General features: G+C 51.3%; 1 protein-coding gene across 6 annotated transcripts in view; it reads left to right on the forward strand.

Annotated features, from left to right (window-relative positions):
* The window catches only part of LOC309610337 (E3 ubiquitin-protein ligase RNF185), an 88,903-nt gene that overhangs the window by 50,975 nt on the left and 11,831 nt on the right, over positions 1-26,097 (forward strand). For 4 of the 6 annotated variants that reach the window (XM_082353106.1, XM_082353107.1, XM_082353108.1 and 1 more), the window contains 5 exons: positions 22,399-22,534; positions 23,075-23,184; positions 23,794-23,982; positions 25,168-25,273; positions 25,579-25,775. In XM_082353106.1, coding sequence (XP_082209232.1) covers positions 22,399-22,534; positions 23,075-23,184; positions 23,794-23,982; positions 25,168-25,273; positions 25,579-25,775 — 738 coding nt within the window. Of the gene's footprint in view, positions 1-13,099; positions 13,528-13,778; positions 14,004-22,398; positions 22,535-23,074; positions 23,185-23,793; positions 23,983-25,167; positions 25,274-25,578; positions 25,776-26,097 lie in introns of those variants that run through there. The other 2 variants (XM_082353109.1, XM_082353110.1) reach the window with 2 other exon arrangements.

Here is a 26,097-nt window from a genome sequence, read left to right on the forward strand (position 1 = left end):
CGAAGTTAGGTCTCTCTGGCTTCAAAGAAGGGTCTTCTTTCCACTGTGACTCCCACGAAAGAACAATAGACCTGGAGTCAGAAGACCTGGATTTGAGCCTTAGCTGAGCCAGGCCAGCTGTGTAACTGTGGGCAAGTTCCTTAGCTGTGAGCCTCAGTTTCCTATCTCTAAGATGTGGTAAAAGTAACCCACCTCATGAAGTTGTTGTGAGGATCACGGAGGTAACAGATCAGAGAGCACTCTGAAAACATTTGGATGGGGTGATATAAAGGGTCAGCAGCAGCACGTAGCAACACTGTGCTCCTGAGCCGTTCTCATTTCATTTTGAGCATCATCTACTGTATTAAAGCACCCAGTTAGCTGCTGTCAGGGACACAGTTTGGACCTACTGGTCATATCTCCCAGCTGGTTCCCTCAGACAGCTGAAAAACAGGTCAAAACTTGGAGCGTTCCTAATAGTGGGCTGTAGTCTGGCTTCCATTCTGTCTCTCCCTTGGAACATTCCCTTGGGGGTGTCCCAGAGGATAGACTCAGCAGTCCGTCCACCGGCCACTCTTCAGTCCTCATCTTGTATGGCCTCCCGAGCTGCCCTGGAGGTAGGTGAATCAGAGTTTGCAGTCAGGCTGCTTGAGTTTCCATCCCAGCTCCTCATGAGTCACAGCCTTAACCTTTCTTTGCCACAGTTTCCTCATCTATAAAAGAGTGAAATGGTTCCCACCTCAAAAGGTTGTTGTGCAGACTAAATCTGAACATGTATTCAAAGCCCTCAGCAGAGTGCCTGGCCGTAATTAAGACTTAATATATGTTAGCGTTTATTATTAGTGTCTCAGTCACTCTTGAAACGTTCCCTTCCCTTGACTTCCCTGACATTCCATGCCCCCCTCGTTTTCTCCCACTTCTGTGGTCATTCCAGTTTGCTTACCCGCCTCTATCCAGCTCTGAAACATTGCCGTTCCTCCAGGTGGGCTCACTGTTCCCTCCCTGGGCAGTCTCACCCACCCACATGGTCCTGTCCTCCACATGCTGTTGACCACATACTACACATACTGATGGAATTGGTGTGCAGTCCAGACCTCTCCACTGAGTTCTAGACTAGCTATCCTGCTGTCAACTTCACATGTCCATTTGGAGGTCTTGCAGGCATCTCAGACGCAGCTGGGCCTTCAGTCTTCCCCCCAAAACTGGCTCCTTTTCCATCGTAACCTGTCCCGTTGAATGGCGTCACCATCTGCCCACTGCCCAAGCCAGAACCCAGGTGTCCTTCATGATACCTCTTCTTTCTCATCCTTATATCCAAGCCTGTCAGTTTAATCTCCAGATTATACTTTGAATGCGTCCACTTCTTTCCATTTCTCCTATCGCCACCATGTTCCAGGTTACCATCATCCCTCACGTGATGACCACAGTAGCCTTCTAACTGTCCATGGTCACTCTGGACCCCCAATACATTCTCCACAGAGCCGCCAGAGTGAGTGATCTTTAAAAAGAAAAAAAATCTGACCACGTCACACTCTGTCATCTCTCTGTCCTCATACACTTCAACGACTCTCCAGCATTCTTGGATAAAGGCCAAAGTCCTTTCTGTGGCCTGTAGAGTTCCCCGTGGTCTGGCCTCGCCCCATAGCCTCCCGTTTCCTCTACTTCAACCTTGCTGCTCTTCACAGGTCCAAAACTCGCCCTTCTTCCTTTTGACAAGGACTTTGATCCTGCTGCCTCTGCCTGGAATGCTCTCTCATCCTCTTTTCGCCTGGTTAACACCTGCTCATCCTTCAGGTCTTTACCTGGATGAGGAACGGTTGTCTCAGGGAAATAGTTACAGAATAGGTTGTGGCCCCTGTTTTATGCTTTCATAGACCTTCCCTTTGAAGCTTTTTTTGTGGGTTTAATCTCACATTTATTCATTTGCTCATCTCCTTAGTGACATCCTGAGGTCTCTAATATGCTAGCATAACTTGGTCAGGGACCACAGGGTTTTTTGCCCCTTATGTGTCACCACTGAGCACATGTTGGCATGGGAGGGATATTTGTTGAATGAATTGCCTGAGGTGGCCAAGAGATGTGATGAAAGCGAGGCCTTTCCCTGCCCTTCCCCTTCCCCACATCCTTCCCTTAGCAGCCACCGTGGCTGCAGTTACTGTAAATGGCAGGGAGGAATTGGTTCCGGACATTGGGTTATTTGGGACAATTGCCTACAAGTGTTGAGTGAAAAGTGAAAGATTTGTCTTCTGCCCCCAAAGGAGCCAAAGAGGCTGACCCAGGAGTCCTCCTGTCCAGCAGCAGGTCTTGAGCTGTACTCTGTAGGTACAGTCCAGACAGGAGCAAGCCCTGGAGAGAGAAAGAGAAATGTTCAACTATGGCCCAAACTAGTTATGAACTGTCCTGAAATCTGACAAATCCCAGTTCTAATCGCAAGTTTTTAAATTTATTTGTTTTTCAAATTTTTAGAAATCTTTGAAGGATGGCATTAGCTAAAGATGCCCATTGAGTATAAAGTGGGGGGAAAAAAGTATCTTTTACTTGTGGGTGATTTATGGCAGGGAGGGGGTGGATGGTTTGGCAATTCCCCAAGAACTTGGAAATGAAGTTTGTCCTCTGGGAGTTAAACTAGTTGGATCTGTGTGTAACAAGAGCAGTATTGTGTGGTAGTTAAGAAAGACTCTAGAACCAGATTGCTTGAGTTCGAATCCTGGTCCTGCCATTTATTAGCTGTGCACCTTGGGCAAGTTACTTACCCTTTCTGTGCTTTGTTGCCTCATCTATGAAATGGAGAAAGTAGCCTAGTGCCTGCCTCATCATGTTATTGTGAGGGGTGAGTGAGTGAAGCCATGCGTGGCCCTGGTGGGACCAGGGCTTGCAGAGTGAGTGCCCATGACTGTTAGCCATTTGTTAGTAGCTCCTAGGGAGCCCAGTGTCTGCCAGGGCTGAATAGTACGTGAATTGGTGATTGTTACATGTCTAAAGAAGTAATGATTTTTTTTTCAATTAAAAATTAGTTTAAAAACCAGTAGAATAATGAGTGGCCAAAAGTGAAACAGTAAGTGAAAAGTCAGGCAAAACTAGAAGTATGTCCACATAGAGATACTGAATCTGGGTTTAGTCACCAGAAGGGCATCCTTTGTTGTAGGCGGGGCTGGTTTGGCTAGCTCATGGCTGCCAGAATGAAATTTCTCTCCATGGCTCCTCATTTCCCTGTATTTTAAGTCCATGCTCACAGTGCAGCCTTCTGATGCCTAACTCGGCTTCCTGGGATTCTTGATGACAGGAAGGATCAGGGAGCAGCACCTGTACAGGGGATGTGGTGTTCTGATTTCAAGTGCCAATTCATAAATGGACAAAGGTTAATAAATGGTTAGGATAGACACATCCTAGAATGTCTGCACCTCTCTGGATACTATGAAGTCCTGTTCCTGGACCTAAAAGGTCAAAAATGAGGCCTGAATTAAGGTCCTGGATTCACCAAGGTGACCCTAGCCTTGGAGAGGTCTCTGGGTGTTCAGCCAGTCAGCGTTTCTCTGACCACAGCCCTTCAGCATTGACCTACTGGTGTAGAATGTTTTGCTCACCTAACTCCTTCCTCTTATAGAGGAAGAAATGGAAGCCCAGAGATGTTTAATGGCTTGCCTTAGATCACACAGCAAGTTTGTTGTCAGCCAGGTTAGATTTTCAGGTCTTCTCTGCCAGACATTTCCCGGAGATTTGTCAAGGTATCCAAACCCCATGCAGTCAGGGGAAGAATGTGTAGACACAGCATTTGACACTGAATGTTAAACATTCAGTTTTCTAATATTAGTGTTACAGAGCAACAGTGGATAATTATCTACAAGGGGTTGCGACCCTGTTCTTCTACAGCTCATGCAGGCAAATCTCAGGTGTTAAAAGGACCACCTTGGTGGAGACGTGGTCTGAGGATGAAGCCCTGGTCTGCTGTTAGTGAACACTAGTTGGCCAGCAGGCTTCAGTGGACGTACACACAGCCAGCTGTGGACTTGAGACAAATGCCCATTCAGGGAGAGGAACTGGCAGCTAAGGACCAGCGCTCTCTGTGGTGTTTCAGGCTTTGTGTTTTCTTCATTGGGAGCCTTTGCTTGCTTAAATACCTCTGATAACTCCTCACCACCTGTGGGTGACCTGGCTCTTGGTGGTCTGCCGTGCCCTCTTCCCCCATCCCAGCCTCCCCTCTGCTTGCTCTTCACATGCGCCCTGCGCTGCACGGATGGACCTTCCCCTGTTCCGCCTCAGTGCTTTTGCACATGTTGTTCCTTCAGCTGGAATGCCTCTTGTCTGCCTGGCGATCAGCCTGTTAGACTCGGCCGATGCAGCCAGTCCTCTGTGGAGGAGCCTCCCCGAATGCACCCACACTCCTCCCCACCAATCAGAGGAGCCTTTTTCTCTCTCTTTGTTACTCTCCTTGTATAACCTCAGTCGTGGCCCTGTCAGTATCTGTTTACACGTCTAACATCACTCTCGGAGTATGAAATTCTCTGAGTTTGGAGCCACATCCAGTTCATCTTTGTTTCCCAGAGCTCGGCCGAGTGCCAAGAACGCAGCGGGCACTCAGTGCTTGTTGGGCGAATCATGTTTCTATCGAACAACCATCTTTCTCTTTTGACACTTGGATAAAGCCCTGCCAGTGCACATCATCCCCATATCTTTGTTCTGCAGTATTCTCCCAGGCAAGAGCTCTTCTTCTGAAATGGGGGCATAGAATGAGACCTCTGTCTATCAATGCCATTCTGGAGTCTAAAACCAGCAATGCTGCAGCCTTGAGGGATGGCATGCCTTCTGCACTGCCCAGCCCACTGTGCTAATTTGCCTTGTAGTTTTCCTGCAAGGGCTAGAATCCCTCCTCGCTTGGGCAGTGCTGGAAGGGTGCTAACAAGCTCTCTGTCTCTATACTCCTCCCCATTACCAGGAAAAACCTCCCAGTACCTCAAGCCAGGTTTGAATTAGGGTGGTTTTCTTCTACGTGTCAGTCACCTTCTGGTCCTGCCTCGCTGACGCGGCCCAGTGGTGATCCTGGTTAGAACAGAGGGTGCCCCACTCTGCTCCCATCAGTAGCACTGACTCTTGCAGCAGCACAGGCTGTTTTTGTTTTTGTCAGCCCTTGTGTTTTGTTTTGTTAACTTGTTTCCGTTGCAAAGGCTGCCTTTTCATGAGAAGACCCTATATTCTGGAGTCACCTTTTCCCACTGTACCTTGAGCAACACTGCGGTGTCAGTGAGGAAAAGACAGAGGCAGCTACTGTGTGTTACACATGAGTAAGAACAGCGCCAGGAGGGTGGAAGTCCCCAGCGAGCCAAGGCTGTACAGAATGTCAACCACCAAACATTTCTGTACTTAAGCTGCATCCAGAATAAGAAGATGAACAAGCTGCCTTGCAGTCATTTCCTCATTTGTAACAAGGGGATGCTAGTGATTTGTGCTGCCTGCTTCTCAGGGTTCATGTGAGAGTAGAGTGGAATCAAGTGGAAGAGCACACAGGAAAGAGGAAAGCGGTGGTTTCAGCTTTCAGTCTGCATCAGAAACACCGGGGCTTCTATAAAATGCAATACTTGGGCTCGCTCTCAGCAATTATTATTATATCAGCCTGGGGTAGGTCCAGGAATCATCACTTTCAGCAAGCTGCCCAGGGGTGTCCGATGCTGCAGTTCTTTCGACCAAACTTAAAAACACCACTGTAAATCAAATAGCAAGTATAGAATAGTTATTTGAGGCAACTTTAGTGTCTTGGACCTGGAATCCAAAGTCTTGGGTTAAATCCCAGCTCTGCCAATTCCTAGACCTGTAACCTTGAATGACCTTCTCTTTGGACTTCAGTTCTTCATACATAACAAGGAGATGACATCCCAACCTCACAGGGTTATGAGAATTAAATGAAAGGGTATGAGAACAAGCCCACCCCAGTGCGGGGCTCATAGAATTCGGTCAGTGTTTTACAGAAAGGGAGCCAAGTGTCCACGACTTCTGGAACGTGGTGTCGTGTTAACAAATACGGGGCAAAAGACAGTCCTTGGCATCCAGCTTAATCAGGTATCCTGGAAATCTGGAGAGAACCTTAGAGATATAGTCCAGTCCCTTGAAACTCGGAAGGGAATGTAGAAAGCCCAAGATGTATGAGGGTACCCAGTCACATGAAATGTGTTTAGATTTTCAGACTGGAAAAATTATTTCCTAATATTTTGAAGGAAGAAAAAGCGGGGAGACCTTATTGGCACAGCAACAGTTAGTTACTTTTGAGAAACCGTGGAGATGGGGTAATACCCCAAGTATAGTTTGTTCCATACCTGCCGTGTACCAGGCGTTGGGGATCTAATAGTGAAATAAGAATGGAGGTCACTAACTGGCCCAGTTTTCAAAAAGGAGGGAAAAAGGAGATCCTGGAAAAAGTGAACTTAGAATTCTTCTGACTTGACTCCTTCACAGAATTCTGAATGGGATTTTGTGGACAAATTCTGGTGGAATTCTGTGGAATTTTGCAGATGATGGAATAGGTGGACAGTGAGCATTTAGGAAGGGGGCTGATCGCGAGGATTCAGCAGTGGTGGATCAGTCATGGCTTGTTAGACCTGACTTCATGTTTTCACTGGGTTGTTGGTCACGAGACCCTCTTGATTTCCACAAGGCATTTGCTTTCATGATATCCTGACAATAAGAATGTGGGCAGAAAATCTAGAGAAATCAGATGGAGGAGTTAAGCATACCCAGCACTTTGGGGCCCTGGGTAGGTGTTGGAGAGGCTGGATTCCTGAATGCCTCATTAGGGTTCCTGTTGAGGAAGGGGCATGGGATTAGAGGTCAGCAAACCTGGCTTTTAATCTCAGTCCTGCACCTCCCCGCAGTAACCTTGGATGGATTACCTAACATCCCTCAGCTTCCCTTGCCCTGTCTGTGCTGTACGTACTCCTTTCGAGGTTGTTGCAGGGACTAACCTGGATGATGAGCATAAAAGCCCTTTGTAAATTGAAAACGCATTGTAAACCTTAGTTATCACCACTCTAGAAGTTGCTCGTAATGGGGGTCCTGAATCATTTACTAGGCATCTGCAAATGTCAGGTGTGGGCCTGGTGTGGGCCTCATGTATTCGATCTGGAGGTAGACAGGTACGGGCTCCTAGCCCCTCCTGTGTGTGATGTGCTTGGGGATGCGTCAAGGAAACCCTTTCCAGAGGACACTGAGTGCTCTTTTGGAGGTGGGCCTGGAAAAAGGAGGAGACAGAGGCTTCCCTGGTGGCGCAGTGGTTAAGAATCGCCTGCCAATACAGGGACACGAGTTTGGGCCCTGGTCCGGGAAGATCCCACATGCTGCGGAGCAACTAAGCCTATGCGCCACAACTACTGAGCCTGTGCTCTAGAGCCCGCGAGCCACAACTGCTGAGCCCATGCTCTGCAACAAGAGAAGCTACCGCAGTGAGAAGCCCGCACACCGCAACGAAGAGTAGTCCCCACTCACCGCAACTAGAGAAAGCCTGCGTGCAGCAGCGAAGACCCAACACAGCCAAAAATAAATTAATTAATTAAAAAAAAAAAAAAAAGGAGGAGACAGTCACCAGCTGGAGGTGGAGGAGGCTGCAGGAGCTAAGGGAGCAAAGGCTTGGGGACTGCCCAGGGAGAGCCTACGTGGCCGGGTCAGGAAGTAGAGTGGGGCAGGAGGTGGCCAGAGTGGTGACCCCAGGAGGGAAGCCGGAGAGACAGCCCTGGGGGTCCCGAGTGCAGGGCACCCAAGCAGGCTTTGCCTCTGGACAGGAGCACTAGGAAAAACACGTGAGGAGGTGTTTACTCTAAACCATGGGACTTTTTTTTTTCGCTGTGCTGGGTCTTTGTTGTGGCACGTGGGTTTCTCTTCATTGCGGCAAGCTGGCTTCTCTAGTTGCGGTTCACGGGCTTCTCTAGGTGTGGTGCACGGGCTCCAGAGTTCACGGGCTCAGTAGTTGGCGGTGCACAAGCTTAGTTGCCCTGCGGCATGTGGGATCTTAGTTCTCTGACCAGGGATCGAACCCGTATCCCCTGCATTGGAAGGTGGATTCTTTTTGTTTGCTTTTTTTTTTTTTTTCTCTTTGTTGCTGTGCACGGGCTTTCTCTAGTTGTGGTGAGCAGGGGCTACTCTTCATTGCGATACACGGGCTTCTTATTGTTGTGGCTTCTCTTGTTGCGGAGCACGGGCTCTAGGCACGCAGGCTTTGTAGTTATGGCAAGTGGGCTCAGTAGTTGTGACTTGCGGGCTCTAGAGCTCAGGCTCAGTAGTTGTGGCGCATGGGCTTAGTTGCTCCACAGCATGTGGGATCTTCCTGGGCCAGGGCTCGAACCCATGTCCCTTGCATTGGCAGGCAGATTCTTAACCACTGCACCACCAGAGAAGCCCAGAAGGTGGATTCTTAATCACTGGACCACCAGGGAGGTCCCAGGACTTCTGTTTGTTTTTGTCCATTTATCATTTTAAAAAGAAGCACTTAAGTGTAAGAAAAAATGTAAGCAATATCAAAAGGTAGAAAATGAATGCTGTTTCCTCCATGCTGCTTGTCTCACTACCCTGAAGAGAAACCGACAGCCACATGGTAGAGTCCACCAGGTGGTCTCTAAGGATTACGCGCATAGACTTTTGAAATGGTGGGCTCATACTGTACACTCTCTCTGATGCCTGGATTTTTCACGTAATTCCTTACCCAGGACAGTTTCTGTTTCAGGACCCTAGGGTCTACCTCATTATTATTATTATTTTTTTTAATATTAATTAATTTATTTTTTTGGCTGTGTTGGGTCTTAGTTGCTGAATGTGGGCTTTCTCTAGTTGTGGTGAGCGGGGGCTACTCTTTGTTGCGGTGTGTGGGCTTCTCATTGCAGTGACTTCTGTTGCGGAGCACAGGCTCTAGGTGCGGGCTTCAGTAGTTGTGGCACATGGGCTCAGTAGTTGTGGCTCGTGGGCTCTAGAGCGCAGGCTCAGTAGTTGTGGCGCATGGGCTTAGTTGCTCCACAGCATGTGGGATCTTCCCGGACCAGGGCTTGAACCCTTATCCCCTGCATTGGCAGGCAGATTCTTAACCACTGCGCCACCAGGGAGACCCCTACCTCATTATTTTTAACATCTGCGTAGTATTCTGTCACATGGAAGTGAGATTGCATGTAGCCCACCCCTGCTGATGGACACATGGATTGTTCCTCATCTTTCAGCATGAAACCATGCTGGACACAGGTCTTGGCACGTTTGTAGGAATATTTCTCTGGGCAAAATTTCTAGCAGTAGACTTGCTGGGACCCTCATCTGACTGCTGCTGTAGTATGGAAAGTGAGCTGGAATTGAGGGGGAGCAGAGGCAAGAAAAACAGCAGATGGGGATGACGCCGCTCCCCTTCCAAGGTCCCCGAGCTCCCGTCCCTGGATGGAGTCCTCCCGGCCAGTAGAGGGCCCCACACGGACACAGTTCCTTGGGCTTCAGGTTATCCGACCAGAGCTGCCTTCTGAGAAGAGGTTGGGATGATTCATTCATTCACCACTGCTCCCCAGAGCACTCACTTGGGGCCGCTGGCCCTGAAGGCTGTCCTTGCCAGCCTCGCAGCCGCCTTGAAGCCCAGTGTCTCAGCTGGTTCCAAGGAGTCGGTTTGCTGGGCTCTCCGCCAGATTTCCAACTTGTGAAATGTGCAGGAGATTAGTACCTCCCCTGCCATCTTATCCCGTCCATCACTGCCAGTCCAAGGATCCCTGCAGTTGCCTCTGGCAGCCGCAGCCTCTAAATCCTGTGCCAGCTGCTCTGGTACCTAGAAGAGCAGCTTTCCACCCAGAACCAGTATCCAGGGGCAGGGGGTGGAAGTACAGCCTCCATTGTGACCTCCCGCCTCCCAGTTCTGGGGGGGTTGGAGCCCTTTGAAGTTGGCCCTGAGGAGCCACACGCTTGTGTCTGATCGGCCAGCGGCTTCTCACGTCTGGTGGTTTCGCGTCCTTCATGGTTCCTCCTGCGGTCTGGATTTATGGGGGTCAAGTGGACTCCACCTTGGAGGGGCCTCCACTTCAGGTCAGCACTGGGGGAGGCGGCTGCACCTCTTCCAGGGGGAGGCAGTTTTATGGCATTGAGAGGTCCTTACACTAGTTCCCCACACACCCACCCACCCACCCACTGAGTCCTTTGTGAGGGGAGTAGGGGGGATGGAGAGCGCCTGCAGCCTCCTGCTCGCATTCCTAGACACCGACTCACTGCACCCGCCGCCGCTGGAACAGCAGAGCTGTGTGAAATGTCAAGAGGAGTTATGCTCATGGGCTCCCTGGCCCCGTCTCTTTGTGGCTTGCATTTTCTTCCATCCACACTCTGTTCATCAGATGGAAATCAGAGGGTGCAATTAGAAGATAATTTGCTAGTTCCAGACTTAATTCGGGGCCCCCTTCTTGCCTGATCGAATTACAGGGGAACATAATAGATTTTTGGTGAGAAATAGTTGGCTGTGTCTCTGGAAGAAAGAGAGCTCCCAGCTCTCAGCTGGGCCGGCCTTTCGGTATCCTGTGTGTTGTTCCCCCCACCCTTCCACTCTGCCCCACCTCCTCTGTGGCTCTTGTGTGGCCCCCAGGCAAGGATCCTGATCCCCTCAGGGCCAGCTCAAGAGGTTTAAACTGAACTTGAGACCCAAGGAAAACAAGGAGCCCTCTGCAACCTCATAGGGCTGAAAAACATTGAAGCTGGCAGCTATTTAGAGACCTCACCAAGGCTGAGACAGAGGCAGTGACTTGCTGAAGGCCACATAGCTAGCCCATAGTGGTAGTAACAATAGTCTTAATGATATTAGCAGCTAACATTTATCAACCCTTAATGTGTTCCAGACTCTGTGCCAAGGGCTTATGTGCAGTGCCTTGTCGTATTCAAACCCAGACAGTCTGGCTTCGGGCCCAGGCTGGGCTCCAGCATAGCAATGGTAGAGCTCAGGTTCGACAGCCTGGGTTCAAATCCTGGCTTCACCTCTCATGTGTACAACTGAGTGACCTCAGGCAAGGAATTTAAACTCTCTGTACCTCTGTTCCTTCCTCTGTAAAAAGGGGGAGATCACAGGACTACCAGCTGGTGTGGGTTAAAATTCACTTATGCTTATAAGTGCTGCGCGTAGGGCTTGGGACAGGGTGAGTGAGGGTGAGTGCTCTTCCAGTGCTCACTGCCTGCTGGCTGCCTCTGGGGCTGGAATGTGGGGTCTGTGTGGCAGGAGATAGACGTGGCTGAGTTCTGCAATAATGCCAAAGGCTGGTCTTCATGATTAGAGGCCGGAAACGGTGTGGTTGAGTGTGCTGCCTGTGGAGCAGTGGTCAGCAGACTAGCCCACCGCCTGTTTTTGTATGGCCTGTGATTTTTACATTTTTAAGTGGTTGAGGGGGGAAAGCAAAAGAATATTTTGTGGCACATGAAAGTAACATGAAATTCAAATTTCAGTGTCCATAAATAAAGTTTTATTGGAACAGAGCCACATCCATTTGTTTACATTTTATATATGGCCACTTTTGTGCTGCAGTGACAGAGTCTGTATTCGTGTAGGCCTGCAAAGCCTAAATTGTTTGCTCTCTGGCCCTTTACAGAAAAAGTGTCCCAACCCCGGCTCTTACGGGATTTGAAGCCCAGCTCCCCCACTTACCAGCTGTTTGTCTTCAGGCTAGTGACACAACCATTCAAAACCTCAGTTCCATCATCTGTTAAATGGGGGTGATAACATCTACCCTGTAGATTGGCCATTTAAATATGATAGATAACAGATGCAGAGCACTTAACACGGGGCCTGGAACGTCCTAAGTCTCGATAAATGCTAGCTTATAACAGGGTGCAAACACTCGATAAATGCTAGCTTATAACAGGTTGCAAACACCCTCTCTTATCACACTCGTTGTTATCCCTGTGCCCAGTCAGTAGAGGAATGGGAAAAGGCTCCCTTGACACCCAGCCACCACCTTCGCCACAGGCTTTCCTGTCACAGTGACAGGGTGACTTCAGTGGAGAGGAGTGTGTGCCTGGTGGGAGAGAGCTGGTGTCGCTCCCTCAAGTCCAGCAATGAGGTCTGGACGTGCCTACTTCTTCTGGGGGCTCTCCCAGTGGTGGGCCCTCGTTTGGTCAGTCCTGCAGCTGGGGCTCTTCAGGCAGGCCCCACTCCAGATACCTGGCCAATCATCCCCACAGACACCGTGGGCCTTGTCCTCCATCATGCCCTGTTTTTCAGTTTGAGAAGCCTGGTTACCATGGACACCGTGGAATAAGCACCACTGCCTGCTGAGGCCGATGGCTGGCATTCTAGGAATGAATGAATGAAAGAAAGAAAGAGAGAGAGGGGGGACAGGTGACCTGGGCTCCAGACTCTGTGCTCCTCCTGCTTGCAGGAGGGCTTTGAAAGAGATCTTTCCCCTTGAAGAGGCAGAATGAAGCTCAGGGCTGAGACCTCCAGCTCTAGAGTCACATGAGTCTGCATTTAAATCCCAGCCCTGCCACTGACTAGTTTTTTGGCCTCGGGTAAGTTACCTAATCTCTCTGTACCTCACTTTCTTTGTGTATACCGTGGAGATAACTCCCATGTCAAAGAAATAAGAGAGTGTCATACGGCGCTTGCCACACAGAGAAACAGCAGACGTCAGTTAACACCATGGGCCTTGTTTCCTCATCCGCAGTGCAGCTCTGCCCAGAAGTGGAGTGGCAGTTTCCAGGCCAGGCAGAGGGAAGGAATGAATGGGGACCCTAGTGCCAGCACCAAGTAGATGCCAGCCCAGAGCAGACAGCCCAGAGGGCAGCTCTCTGGACCTGGGTCTCTGGACCAACCTCTCCTGCCAGAGGGGCCCCCCCTTTAGGGGGTGTGGCTTGGCCTGGAGCTGGTCTCCTGTGCTTTTCTTCACCTCTGAGCAGAGTTACCGTCCTTTGGGCAGCTCATCAGATTGGGGATACTTGGGGCAGATGTGCTCACCCCTCTCCTGCCCTGCCCTTCCCCGAGCTCAGGGACGGACACCCAGCCAGTCCTGGTTATTGTCTGCGGCGCCAGCCTGCAGCCTCCCTCCAGCTCAGCTCCACCCCTTGCCTGCAAGGTCTGTTTCCTAATAGCTGCTCCAACCACACACCTCGTTCCGCGCGGAGCCCCTCCCCTTCCTCCCTCCCTCCCCCGGCAGGGGTGGGGCTGGAGAAGAAGGCTAACTTGACAGCAGCGCCTCTTTCCTGGCTAGTCACCGGCCCCTGCCCAAGAATCCTTGTGTGTGTAGCCTCCGCAGAGAGGTGCTTCTCCTGAGTCCTGAGGGGCCATCCAGCCTCCAAGAACTGGGAGGCAGCATCCCAGCCATGAGCCCCTGCGGGTCTCTGCTGGGGGGCAGGGGGCCCGGAGCGCTCACACCTCTCCGGCCCCTCCAGAGGGAGAGGTGAGCCGGGCAGCCAGCCCACAGCCAGCGGTGCCGGAGCCCCGGGCCTGTCATGGTGGCCGTCTGCCGGCTAGAGGCCCTCCCAGACGGGTTTGCAGCTGAGCTTGTGTATCTGATGTGGGAAGAAGATGGGGAGTTACTTGTCCGTCCAGGCTTACTTCACCTCCAGAGACCCCTTCCGGTGAGTTGGGCTCCAAGTCCCCTTCCCATCTCCTCTTTGGGCCCCTTGTCCTGAGGGGAGGACAGATGCCTCCCTGAATCTGCTTCTCAGATTTCACTTGTCCTTTGACCGTGTGTCAGGCAGAAGCCAGTGGAAGCTGCTTCCAAGCAGAACCAGGCTGGCGAAGGCTTCCCCCATGTTCTGGGAATGGGAGGTGAGGGGTGGGCCCAGAAGGCAGCTCCTGGGGAGCTCGGCCTCTCCTTCCTTCCCAGACACACCTGGAAGAGCCTCCGAGAGGTGCCGCCGACCCGGCCTGCCCTTGGTGTTACTGCTTCCAGGGGAAGAGCACAGCTAGGGTGCTGTTCTTCCAGCTCTCACACGTCTTACCTGCAGGCTGTGCCGCCTGCCCAGGAATTTGTCCCAACAAGCAGGATGGGCAGGTTTTGCCAAACAGCATGGAAGCTGGCGAGGCCTGGGTGTGGGCAGCCCGGTCCACGGTAGGCACTCTCATTATACACGTTTGTTCTCTTAATGGCAGGCACCTTTGCCTCTGGCCTTTAAGGGCTCCTGTGCTCCCTATGAGTACGGTTGCTGGGGAAAGGCCTGGGCAAGTGAGACTGGGGCAGCTGGCTTTGGAGTATCCTGAGCTGTGGGGCTGGCCCCCATGCCTGCCAGGTCCCCAGGCCTGAGCTTCTGTGGGGCTTTTCAGAGGGAGATGTGGAAACTTCCTCTCTACCTCCGACCTGCCTTTCTCTGCTCTCTGCCCCACCCCTCCTCCAACAGAAACTCCCCAGGGGGGTTCTGGCCCTCTGGGTCCCTCCTGAATGGAGCCATTCCTGGCTGGGGTGGGGCTTGTTTTCATTCTTTGGGAGCAGCCTGTTGTTCCAAGGTCTGCCTCCCCCTCACCCATGGTCCTGGTCGACTTCTCCGTCTGGCTTCCCCAACCCAGCCCCTTGCCCCTAACTCTGCTGCTGGGATACGTAGTCAGGTGGCTGTGCCCTGGGCAGAAAAGCAGAACACCATGCGGTTTCTCGGAATTACCGGTTTCTCGGAATTGCCAGACCCTGGTAGAGTGGTGGGAAACCCCTGGATTTGAGGGAGGGGGAGGGAACTGGTCCTCAGGGCAGACTCTTCCAGGCATCCTGCTATGCACTTTATCCTTTGATCTCTCAACAGCCTCAAGACGTTTTGTATCCCCATTTTACAGATGTGGCAATTGGTTTCAACATAGTTAACTTGTGGGGTCTCTCTGGCCCGCCTCATCTATATTCCTGAGTTTCTTCTCTCATCCTCAGGAGGCTGCACCTCCCCCTGCATGTATCCCCCACAGGATCGTTCTCAGGTTTGCTTTCCTCTTGAAGCAGAGAGAGAGCAGAAAAAGGGTCCCCGTAGTGTGCCTGGCATATGAAGGGATGGCAGAGATTCTCCTCTGCAGAGCCAGTGGGAATTGATCTTGAGTTGTACCATGTGGAATCAAGATGCCAAGTGTTTGAAGTAGCCACTGGGTTAAGCCAGGGCCTCATTAATCCCTCTTACTCTTAATCCTGGATAGGCAGCTTGGGGGAGGGGTTGTTCCCTTAGAAGCAGGAACACATGCCCCTTTTAATCTCCAGGGACAAGACACAACTTCTGAGGCACTAGAGCAGATAATGAACTCTCATCCTGGACCTCTGAGGGCCAGGCCACTGAAACCACCCAGGTCTGCCTGTCCTTTATCTTTTTCTGCCGCAGCCCCTCTGGGCAACCTGACAGCCCTCCCCCCAACTCTGTTTGGCCAGCTGGAGTTGGGGGGGGGGGGCACGACTGACTGACTGGCCATAGACCCTCTCCGCTGCCCCCTCCCCCAAATGGGAGGCCACATTCCTGAAGCCACTTCTGAAGAGCTAGCCACACATGGGGCTCTGTGCCCCACAGGAGGGACCACCCAGACCCTCCACTCTCCCAGGTAGCAGTCTCATCAATCACCACTGTCCCTGCCTGGTCAGAAAGATGCTTCTGCCATCAGCCCTCTCCTTTACTACAGTATGTCCTCATGGCAACCCTCTGACGCCTCCCTGGGCCTCGGTTTCCTCCTCTGCAGAGCATAGGGACTGGACTTCCTGGGTTCCTGAACACGACCCTTGCCAGATTCATGGAACAAATTAAGTCCTTGACCCCAGGCCTTGAACACACAGGAGTTCTGGGGCTCTGGTTGCAAGGAGAGTGACACAACCAGATTCCACGGGGACATGATCTGGCGTGACGGTGCGCAGGGGAGGGAGGAGGGAGCCGGGGATGAAAGATGTGATTTCTGTGCCCCCGGCACCCCTGCCTGGCAGGTCGCACTCAGCAGAGGGCACTGTCTTCTGCTGCCGGTGCCACCAGCTTGGGGGGTGAGATGCAGTTACAAGCGTCCTCCCAAGTAAGAAAACACCTCAAATTGGAATTTACAAAAGAGGTAAATTAAGGAGTGACTTTTTTTTTTTTTTTTGGCTGTGTTAGGTCTTTGTTGCTGCGCGCGGGCTTTCTTTAGTTGTGGTGAGCGGGGGCTACTCTTCGTTGCGGTGCGCAGGCTTCTCATTGTCGTGGCTTCTCTTGTGGAGCACGGGCTCTAGGCATGCAGGCTTCAGTAGTTGTGGCACGTGGGCTCAGTAGTTGTGGCTTGCGGGCTCTAGAGCTCAGGCTCAGTAGTTGTGGCGCACGGGCTTAGTTGCTCCGCGGCGTGTGGGATCTTCCCAGGCCAGGGCTCGAACCCGTGTCCCTTGCATTGGCAGGCAGATTCTTAACCACTGCGCCACCAGGGAAGCCCAAGGAGTGACTTCTGTCTGACATCTTTAAAGGATTTTTCTTTTTATAGCTTTTCCGTTTAATGCCCAACATTGATTTAATGGGTTGGGTTTACACATTGTCTCTTAAAGAAAACAAGTGCATCTTTGTATTCTAAAGCAACCCATGTTTAAAGGGAGAAACTATTCTTAACCCAGCCCAGCTTAGCAGTAACATTTGGCAGCCACCTTGGGACTCTTTTTCTCCTCATCTGAAAAATGAAGGACTTGGATGAGGTGAATGGTTCCGAACTCCGCAACCTATGTACCTCCTCAGAGACACACAAGCTCTTTTCCATTTTTTCCAAATACCGGAGGCTCTACCCTTAACTGCAGCACGACGGCACAAATTGCTTGAAACTATTACAGCCTTCTTGGCTTTTGGTTGGAACTGAATCAACGCACTCTTGCAGCACTTATTTCTTGCTGATCAGAGGCTCATTATGTGTTTGGTTAATTTTTTCAAACAGGATAACAACATATCCAAAATAATTACAGCTTAATTGACAGCCTGTTTCAGTCTACAGGGTCTGCAGGAAGGAGGAGTAATAAAGGGGTCTGTGGTGGTAGAACGCTGGGCTCTGATGGACCGGAGTCTCTAGGCCCCTGTTCTCTCCGCAGCCCCTGGGCCTGGGGGAGGCGTAGCATCCCCAGTGGTGACTCTCAGGCAGGGGCAGAGACCTGTCCGCTCTCCCGTCCACCCCGGTCACAGCTCAGAGGCAGGGGCTGGAAGAAGCTTCTTCCCAATAGTTTCCTGCTCATTCAGAGGCTAAGGATGAGCATCCAACCAGGCCCTCAACCAGGACATGGGAGGGCTTGTTCTTTAACCTGTGTAAATCCACTGTAATTGTGGCTGTGTGCTGCTTTTACCACATAAGGTTGAAATTTTACCTGTAAACATTTGGTCTGGAGAATTTGCATGTGACTGAGGGCCAGGCCTCTGTCTTATCTCACTTGGCTTCTCCCAGCACTTTGCCTATTTGGTCTTGCACACCCTAGATGCACAGTAACTATTTCCTAATTGGTAGGAATTGATTATAATCAATTGATTTCTAATGGACTAGATGAATAATTCATTTTGGAACCGTCTCTATTTCCAGAAATCTGTTTGGTTCTGGGCCAAGAAACAGGTCCATATTGCTTGGGCATGGCAGGGCAAGGGGTCTGTCTCCTTTTGCCCTTGGTGTTCTCAAGTTAAAGACGGAGGTGGGGAAGTGAACACTTCATGGGCACCAGCTGTGGGCCAGGCTCGTGCTAGGCAGTTGTACGTGATTTAATTCTCATCATCACCAGTGTGCAAATGAGGACACTGAGGCTCAAGAGTCATGAAGTAACTGGCTTTATGTGACACAGATAGTAAATGGCAAAGAAGGAATATGGACCCAGATCTTGAAAAAAGTTATTTGTGAGACTCTAAGTATTATTTTTTTTAACCGGTGTGTTCCCTGCTGACTCAAAAGGCCTCAGCTTGGATCTGAGCTGCCCACTGAACTGACCATCAGGGTTTGGTCCACTTTGTACACACCCAGGCTCTCCGTAGTGCTCGGGAAAAGTTCTGGAGGTTGTCAAGGCGTGTGGGCTGGAGGGTTTCAGCTCTGCTCACTGACCGGGCGAGTGTGGTGGCTGATGCCTCCACCCCAGGTCTGGGCTCCACCATCAACCCCACCACCTCTGAGTTGGATGCCCTCTGGCCTACAGCCAGGATAGATGTTAACTTTCACTTGAAACTTTAAAAAATTGAAAGCTGGGAAAAAGCCTTGGCTTTGGGGAGAGGATATTGTGGCCGTGGCCCCCTGAGAACCTGAGGTGGGATTCTTTTGAGTCGCACCTTAACTTTCCCAGAGTGTGTTTTGGATTCTTTTCTTAAAAGGCAGAGTCTGCTGGGGACCAGCCTGCTGTGGACTCAGCGGAGGAGGAGAGTCGCTGTGCCATTTAACTGTTGGGTCCTTGGGCTTAAGGAGGAGTGTCAGCAGGTGTTAACACTAGAAGGAACGCGAGCTCTCAGGGCTCCAGCCTCCGTGTTTTCAAAGATGCAAAGATGCAAACCCCGAGGCCCAGCTTAGTGGACGTGCTGCATCGTCAGGTGCAAGTGCACATTGGTTCAGATCCCAGCTCCGTCATGTGTGTACTGGGCAACTTTGCAGAAGTGACTTGACCCTGCTTTTCAGTCTCCTAGTCTGTGAAACAGGGATAATCCTATCACCTTGCAGGGTGTGGTCAGGGTTAGAGATCATGTAAGGCACCTCATACAGCACCCAGAGTATGGTTAGCATTCCCATAACAGGTCACCATAGCTGCTGTTAATGTCTAAGCTAGGACTCTAAGTCTACCCTGGCAACTTCCCCGGTGGCCTGGAACCACTTGTGTTCTGTGACAAAGCAACTTGGGGACCCACAACTAGTCCTCCTATCAGCTGTTCACCTTCCTGTTCTTCAGAGACACCTGTGGTGACTGACTTTGGCCATGCAGCTGGCTGTGCCCTTCAAAGGCATTCCTTGACACAGATGTGTGCATCGGTGGTGTCGCTCTCTGGCCAGGTGTTCTTCCCAGGAGGCTGGCGTGGCTGTCTCCTGCATGCCTGCACTCGCTTCTCTCCCTGCCTCCTCTCCTGGGCCTGGCCAGGGCTACTTGCAGCAAACAAAAGCAGGATATTGGCAATGGAGAGAAGGACGTGTTTGGTGCTCCTGTGCCCCGCGGCACACATACCATTGTGAGGGTGTGACAGGGCCCAGGCCTGCAGTTGGGTGCAAATTCGTCTGCACCAGCTTTTCTCCCCTGCAGACAGGAGAGGGGTAGGGCCCGGTGACCGTGAGCCCCGGAACTCTTGTGCTCCCACCTGGACTGCTGGTTCTTGCCACTCCCACCGTTTTCACTTTGGAAACATTTGCTAAGGGCTTACTCTGCCAGCCTTTTGCAAGGTGCTGAGTCTGCCAGGAGTAAGTGGGACACTGTTCCTATCCAGTGAAGGAGGAAAGCAGATACCCAGAAACTTCACATCAACAGGTGGCAGCAGGAAGGAAGCCCCTGCTTCTGGTGCTAGCCCTGTGCTAGGCACATCACAGCCGTCCAGAACCTAGTTTAATCCTCACTGTTACCCCGAAAGTAGGTGGTGATGTTGCCATTTCACAAATGAGGAGTAAAGCAGCTGGCCCTAGGTCACTTAGGGGGGAAGTGGTGCTGAGACTTGAACCTTCGATCATCTAGGGAAAAGTCTAACCCCTCATTTTACAGGTGGGGAAACTGAGCCCAGAGAGGGAAAGGGGCTTGTCCAAGGGCATGTAGTTCCTAAGAACTTGAACCCAGGTCTCTCCTCCTAATTCAGAGCTCATCCAGTGTGCCTTTTTTTTTTTTTGGGCTGCGTTGGGTCTCCGTTGCTGCGCGTGGGCTTTCTCTAGTTGTGGCGAGCGGGGGGTGGGGGGGGCTACTTGTCGTTGCAGTGTGCGGGCTTCAGTAGTTGCAGCACGCGGGCTCTAGAGCGCAGGCTCAGTAGTTGTGGCGCACGGGCTTAGTTGCTCCGCGGCATGTGGGATCTTTCCAGGCCAGGGATCAAACCAGTGTCCCCGGCATTGGCAGGCGGATTCTTAACCACTGCGCCACCAGGGAAGTCCCCCAGCATGCCTTTTACGTTGAGAGGAGTTGGAGCTGCAAACCCAGAACAGGGTCTTCTCCTCTACCTCCTGTAATTTGTGGTCCTCACTGAGCCATTCTGGGCACTTCATATCCTTACTCTTCACACCAGACCCAGCTCTCAGGACCCTGAAATTCAGCATCCAAAGGACAAGTAGGAAATGCTAAAGGTGGGAATGGCTGGTGGCAGAAGCCCCCATCGTGGCCTCTCACCCTGCATTGTTAATCAAGTTTTGATTAGAATTTCTCTTCCCCAACTCATTATAAAGCTCTTGGAAAGCGGAGTAGGGAACCTTGTATATCTATCTTTTCTATCTACAGTGCTTGCCAATTTACTATAATAATACACTTGCCTTGCCCTTCACAGTTTGCAAAAGGCTTTCCTCTTGCATTAACTTATTTAGTCTTCATAGTGGCTCTTTGTAATAGATGCTGTGAGTCACATTTTTTCAATGAGGAAAAGCTACTGAGAGAAGTTGTCCAAAAGCCACCCAGCTGATGGCAGTAAGGGGCCGATAACGTGAGCTTCCATTATCATCATCATCTTTAACAGCAGTGAACACTTACTGAGTTCCTACTGCACTAGACCTTTTATAGAAACTGTGTATACTTTATTTTTTTTAATTTTTTAATTTTATTTTTGGCCCCGCCGCGCAGCTTGCAGGATCCTAGTTCCCCACCAGGGATTGAACCCGTGCGCACTGCAGTGGAAGCACAGAGCCCCAACCACTGAACCGCCAGGGAAGTCCCAAACTGTCTACACTTTAATACAGATTATTTTATTTTCGCAGCAGTCTATTTTACAGATAAGGAAGCTGGGTCAGAGAAGTGAAGTCACTTGCCCAAGATGATATAACTAGTAAGCAGCAGAGGGTCAGGATTCAAACCAAGAGGCAGCTCCACCCTGCCTCTCAGAAAACAAGGATGTGGCCAGTGTGGGTGGTGTGAGGCCTCGACGACAAGAGAAGAGAGTCTGTTAACTAGGGAGAAAGAGGTGGGATGGGCTTGTCAGGCCGAGGGGCTCTTAGCACTGGGCGCCAGGATCAGACGTGAGGACGAGCATGTCTGTACAGACATGGCCCGAGAACGCCCCCCCGCCTGACCGAAGGTGGAGTGTCACGGTGACTGGAGCAGAAAGGAGGCCTGGGGCTAACATGCATGTATTACACAGCGCCGATGGGGTTTTGGTTTCTTCCCCCCAGTATTTTATTTTGAAAATTTTCAAATATATAGAAAAGTTGAAAGAATAGTTCAAAGAACACTCATGTATCCGTCACCTAGATTCATCATTTGCTAACTTTAAGCCACTTTATCTGTCTGTACACACACACACACACACACACACACACACACACACACACACACACACCATGTTTTATTTATTTTTTTTTACTTAACTATTTAAAAGTCAGTTGAAGGTTCCCCTTAATTATTACTTTACTATTTTTTCTTCTACAAATTCTTCTATATAACCAAAGTATCATTATCACACTAAGAAAATTGACAGTAATTTTACAATATAATCTAATGTATAGTCCAAATTCAGATTTCCTCAATTGTTCCAAAAATGTCATTCTCGTCTGTTTTCTTTTTCAGTCCAGATTCAAATACAAGGTTTAGGTATCGCATTTGGTTTCTATGTCTCTAGGCTTTTTTAATCCCTGGGCCTTAACTTTTTGGAAGAGTAAAGAGCAGTTGTCTTATAGAATGACCTCCCCTTTCTGGATTTGCCTGACTGTTTCTTTATGCTTAACATATTTTTCTCAAGCATGCTACATCATAAACTGTTATATATAGGATGGATAAACAACAAGGTCCTACTGCATAGCACAGGGAACTATATTCAATATCCTGTGACAAACCATCATGGAAAAGAATGTTTTTTAAAAAAATGTCCATATGTGTATAACTGAGTCACTTTGCTATACTGCAGAGATTGGCACAACATTGTAAATCAATTACACATTAATTTAAAAAATTTTTTTAATTAAAAAAATAAAAGAATGCTACATCAGTGATGCTGTTGGTAATAGGTGGGTTTTTGAGCTTCTTTGATTCGTCGAGATAGCTGTCTAGACCAGAGGTTCTTAACGGGGGCCGTGAGTAGGCTTCAACCCTTGATACACATGTACCCCATACCTAAATTCTATGCACATTTTCCTCCTATGCGCATTTTTCCAGGAGAGGCTTCTTGGCTCTTATCAGATTCTCCAGGGGATTCAAGACCCAGAAAGGTTGAGGTCCGCCAGCGGAGGCAGGTCATACAGAGCTGGTTTCTGGGGTCCTGTTCACTCAGACTGGCTTCCGTTGGGAAGATAGCAGCAAACTGTAACATTCCCTTGTCCTGGCTCTGGATCAAAGAGGTCCCTCCATTTTGTTCTTACACCTGGGAGCCAGGGGCGGCCCGTGTAACCTAGTTCCAAGGATCCGGGAGAGTTTCTGTTCTCATCTTGCCTTTCAGATGTTCTGAATGCCAGGATTCTCTCACCAACTGGTACTACGAGAAGGATGGGAAGCTTTACTGCCACAAGGACTACTGGGGGAAGTTTGGGGAGTTCTGCCATGGATGCTCTCTGCTGATGACGGGGCCTGTCATGGTGCGTGCATCCCTCCATCTCTGCCCCTCTTGGTCATCAGAGTCCATTGTCAGTACCTCCAGTTCCCCGTGGCCATTCATCTTCTGGTCTTCCCATCAGCTGAGGCCTCTCCCTTTATTTATTCAGTCATTTAACAGATGTTTTTTTAGTACCCATTAAGTGCCAGGTAAGGTCCTTCCCTCAAAGACTTAACAGTCCAGTGTTGGGGTGGGTGGGTAGGCAGGCAGGGAGGAGACACAGTACGATGGGATGAGGGCCTTAAAGGAGAGCATGAGCCTTTCTAGTGGGGATGATTACTACTGGGAACCTGTTCTCATGGCTGAGACCGAAAGAGTTTTTTGCAGTCTCAGAAATGACAGGGAGGCACCCATCTGACCCTTTCTCTGGAAACGCGAGGGAGGGGAGTGCCAAGGTAGATTATGACTGGGGTCTGTAGATCCTTGATGGGAGGTCCCTCACCCACCCCTACCTTCACTCCAGCAGCAGTGACAACTCACTTCCTCCCCATGTCTGTCCACCCTTTTCCCTACCTGCTTACAGGTGGCCGGGGAGTTCAAGTACCACCCAGAGTGCTTTGCCTGTATGAGCTGCAAGGTGATCATTGAGGATGGGGACGCGTACGCCCTGGTGCAGCACGCCGCCCTCTACTGGTAAGATGATGGCCCCGTGTCCATCCTTCCCTACAAGAGTGACCGAGAGAGAGGGACAAGTGGCACTGTGAGTTGGGCAGAAAGATTGCAGGGGTATCAGCATGCTGGATTCCTATCACAGCAACGCTCTTAACCAGGTCTGAAAGCTGTGAGCAAGATGATTAACGTCTCTGCCCTCTGTCCTTACCTACTGGGAGAATAACCACACTGCCCTGCAATCCTCGCAGAGGAAGAGAGTGCCTGGGAGGGCGCCCTCGGAGAAGGATCCCAGAACATTAAAGGCAAAGACCCCTTAGAACTCACTCGGTCCAACTGATAGTCCAACGTAGAACTCACTCAGTCCAACTGATAGATAGTCCAACTATCTGTCGATAAAAAAAGTCAGGCTGAGGCCCAGTTCTTAACTTGAGTCAGATGCAGAGTGAAGAGAACCCAGGCCGTCTCTCCCTCAGTCCCAGCCCACCCCAGAGAAGCCAGGCTGCTTATTCTTGCCAGCTGGAATCGGGCAAGGGCAGTGAACATGGGGCTATGGATACTGTTACTTGAAGCCACGTGGGGGCTTCCAGGTGGGGCTCCAGGTTCTCAGCCCCCTTTCTGCTCCTCCCGCAGTGGGAAGTGCCACAACGAGGTGGTGCTGGCACCCATGTTTGAGAGACTCTCCACAGAGTCTGTCCAGGACCAGCTGCCCTATTCCGTCACACACATCTCCATGCCGGCCACCACCGAGGGCAGGCGGGGCTTCTCCGTGTCCGTGGAGAGTGCCTGCTCCAACTACGCCACCACCGTGCAAGTAAAAGAGTGAGTGTCTGGGGCAGGGGTTCTTGAGCAGAGCCCACAGATGGGCCTTGAAGGGATTGGAACCCCAGAGTCTTAGCAGAGCTCCCCACATCTTCATCTCGTATCTTCCTCCTGGGCTCACTGTGCTGTCACCATGCCTGGGCCTTGGCACTTACTGTTCTCCCTGCCTAGGCTCCTCCCCACCAGATACTTAACGCCAGAATCACTCACCTTTCACGTGTCAAGTTTCAGATCATGTTTGCTCTTTGAAATTATCTGGCTTGGTTATGTTTGTTTATCATGTGTCCTCCTCACGAGTTCCTTCTGGAACTTAGTCTTGTTCAATGCTGCGTGCCCAGGGCCTGGAACAGTGCCTGACACATAGTGGGTGTGCATGGATTATTGTTTCGTTGGTTGAGTGAGTGAATGGAGGAAGGAGGAGAAAAAGCTTAAGACTCCATCCTAGGTCCAGGCCAGCGACCACATGGGGGAAGAGTCTGTCTGCCTAATAACAGTAATGAGGCACTGTGGCTGCCAGCCCTGCAGACGGTGACTGTGCACTTACTGTGTGCTGGGCACTGGGTGCTCACAGCAGAGGGGGGAGGTCCTGGGGTTGGGGGAGTGAGGTGAAGTCTGCTCTAGGCCTAGAACTGTGTTCAGGGCTGAGGTGGGAGTCTGTGGCTGTGTCTGGTGTAGATTGGGTGGTTGGGAGTAGCCAGAGGGTGTCTGTTAAGTCATGGAGGGCCTGGATTATGAAGACTCAGCGGGTCTATTGAGGGATTTAAGCAACTAGGTGACACAACCAGGTGAGCATTTTAGAAGGATGGCTGCCGTGGAAGTGGGACAGGAGAGGAGCCGGCCTAGAGGTGCAGAGACCAGTTAGGAAGCTGATGCAAGATCCAGGCAAGGGATGTTGGTGACTATGGTGATGGAGGATTCTTCAGGATGGTGAAGGTTGGGGGGCAGTGAGGGAACCCCAGATGGGGAGGGTGCCGTCCAAGTTTCTGGCTTAGGCCTCTGGGTGAGTGGGGGTGCCCTTTACGGAGATGGGGCACCCTGTGAAAAGTGTGGCCTTTCCCTGTGAGTGGCCTGGGCCTTGGGGGCCAGTAGGGGCCTGGGGCCTGGTGAGCCCTCCCTGCACAAGAGAAATTGGTCAGACACTTTTTAAAGATGCCTTCGCCCCGCCTCAACTCTTGTCTGGCCCAGGGTCAACCGGATGCACATCAGTCCCAACAACCGCAATGCCATCCACCCTGGGGACCGCATCCTGGAGATCAATGGGACCCCCGTCCGCACACTCCGAGTGGAAGAGGTACAGTGTGTCCTGTGGGGGTGGGACACGGAACAGACCCTCCGGGAGATCAGGCCATGGCCTTTACCTTTTCCCACCCCCAGTCTATCTCTTTGTCTTGCCAGTGAGCCTGTGACCACTAGTGACCTCCTGTGTCAGCCTGGCACGTTACCAGGGCAGCAGGGATGGCCTGCCAGACTGTCAGAGGGCACTGAGTGGCTAGTGGCAGCTGGAGGCCACACTGGGCTTGGGTCATCTGGGCTGACGGTGGGTGGCCTGCAGTGGGACAGCCTGTGGAGCCAGCCTTACACTGCTCTTGGCCACAGGTAGAAGATGCAATTAGCCAGACGAGCCAGACGCTTCAGCTCTTGATTGAACATGACCCCGTCTCCCAGCGCCTGGACCAGCTGCGGTTGGATGCACGGCTCTCTCCCCACATGCAGAATGCCAGACACTCGGGCACCCTCAGCCCCCTGGACACGAAGGAGAATCTGGAAGGGACGCTGAGGAGACGCTCCCTAAGGTGCCACTTCCCGCCCCGGCTCTGCGCTGTCTCATGCCCGGCCCTCGGACGAGGTGGAGCCGGCTCTCAGAGGCCAGCAGAGTTAGGAAGGGAACCAGCTGGCCAGGGACAGGCTATGAGAATTGTGCTGACCCAGTTCCCCCCACCCAGGGATCACAGTTCATAGCCGGGACCCAGCTGTCTGCCAGGTTTCCCTAGAAACCAGAGGGTCAGGCTCTGTCCACTGAACTGAGCTGGACAGGAGGCAGCAGTGCTGGACCCCGAAGGATAGCATGGCCTGTGGGGGAAGCATGGGGCTCAGAGGCTGGAGAAGGGGCACAGA

This window comes from Balaenoptera borealis (assembly GCF_965194805.1).
Source record: "Balaenoptera borealis genome assembly, chromosome: 14".
NCBI lineage: Eukaryota > Metazoa > Chordata > Mammalia > Artiodactyla > Balaenopteridae > Balaenoptera > Balaenoptera borealis.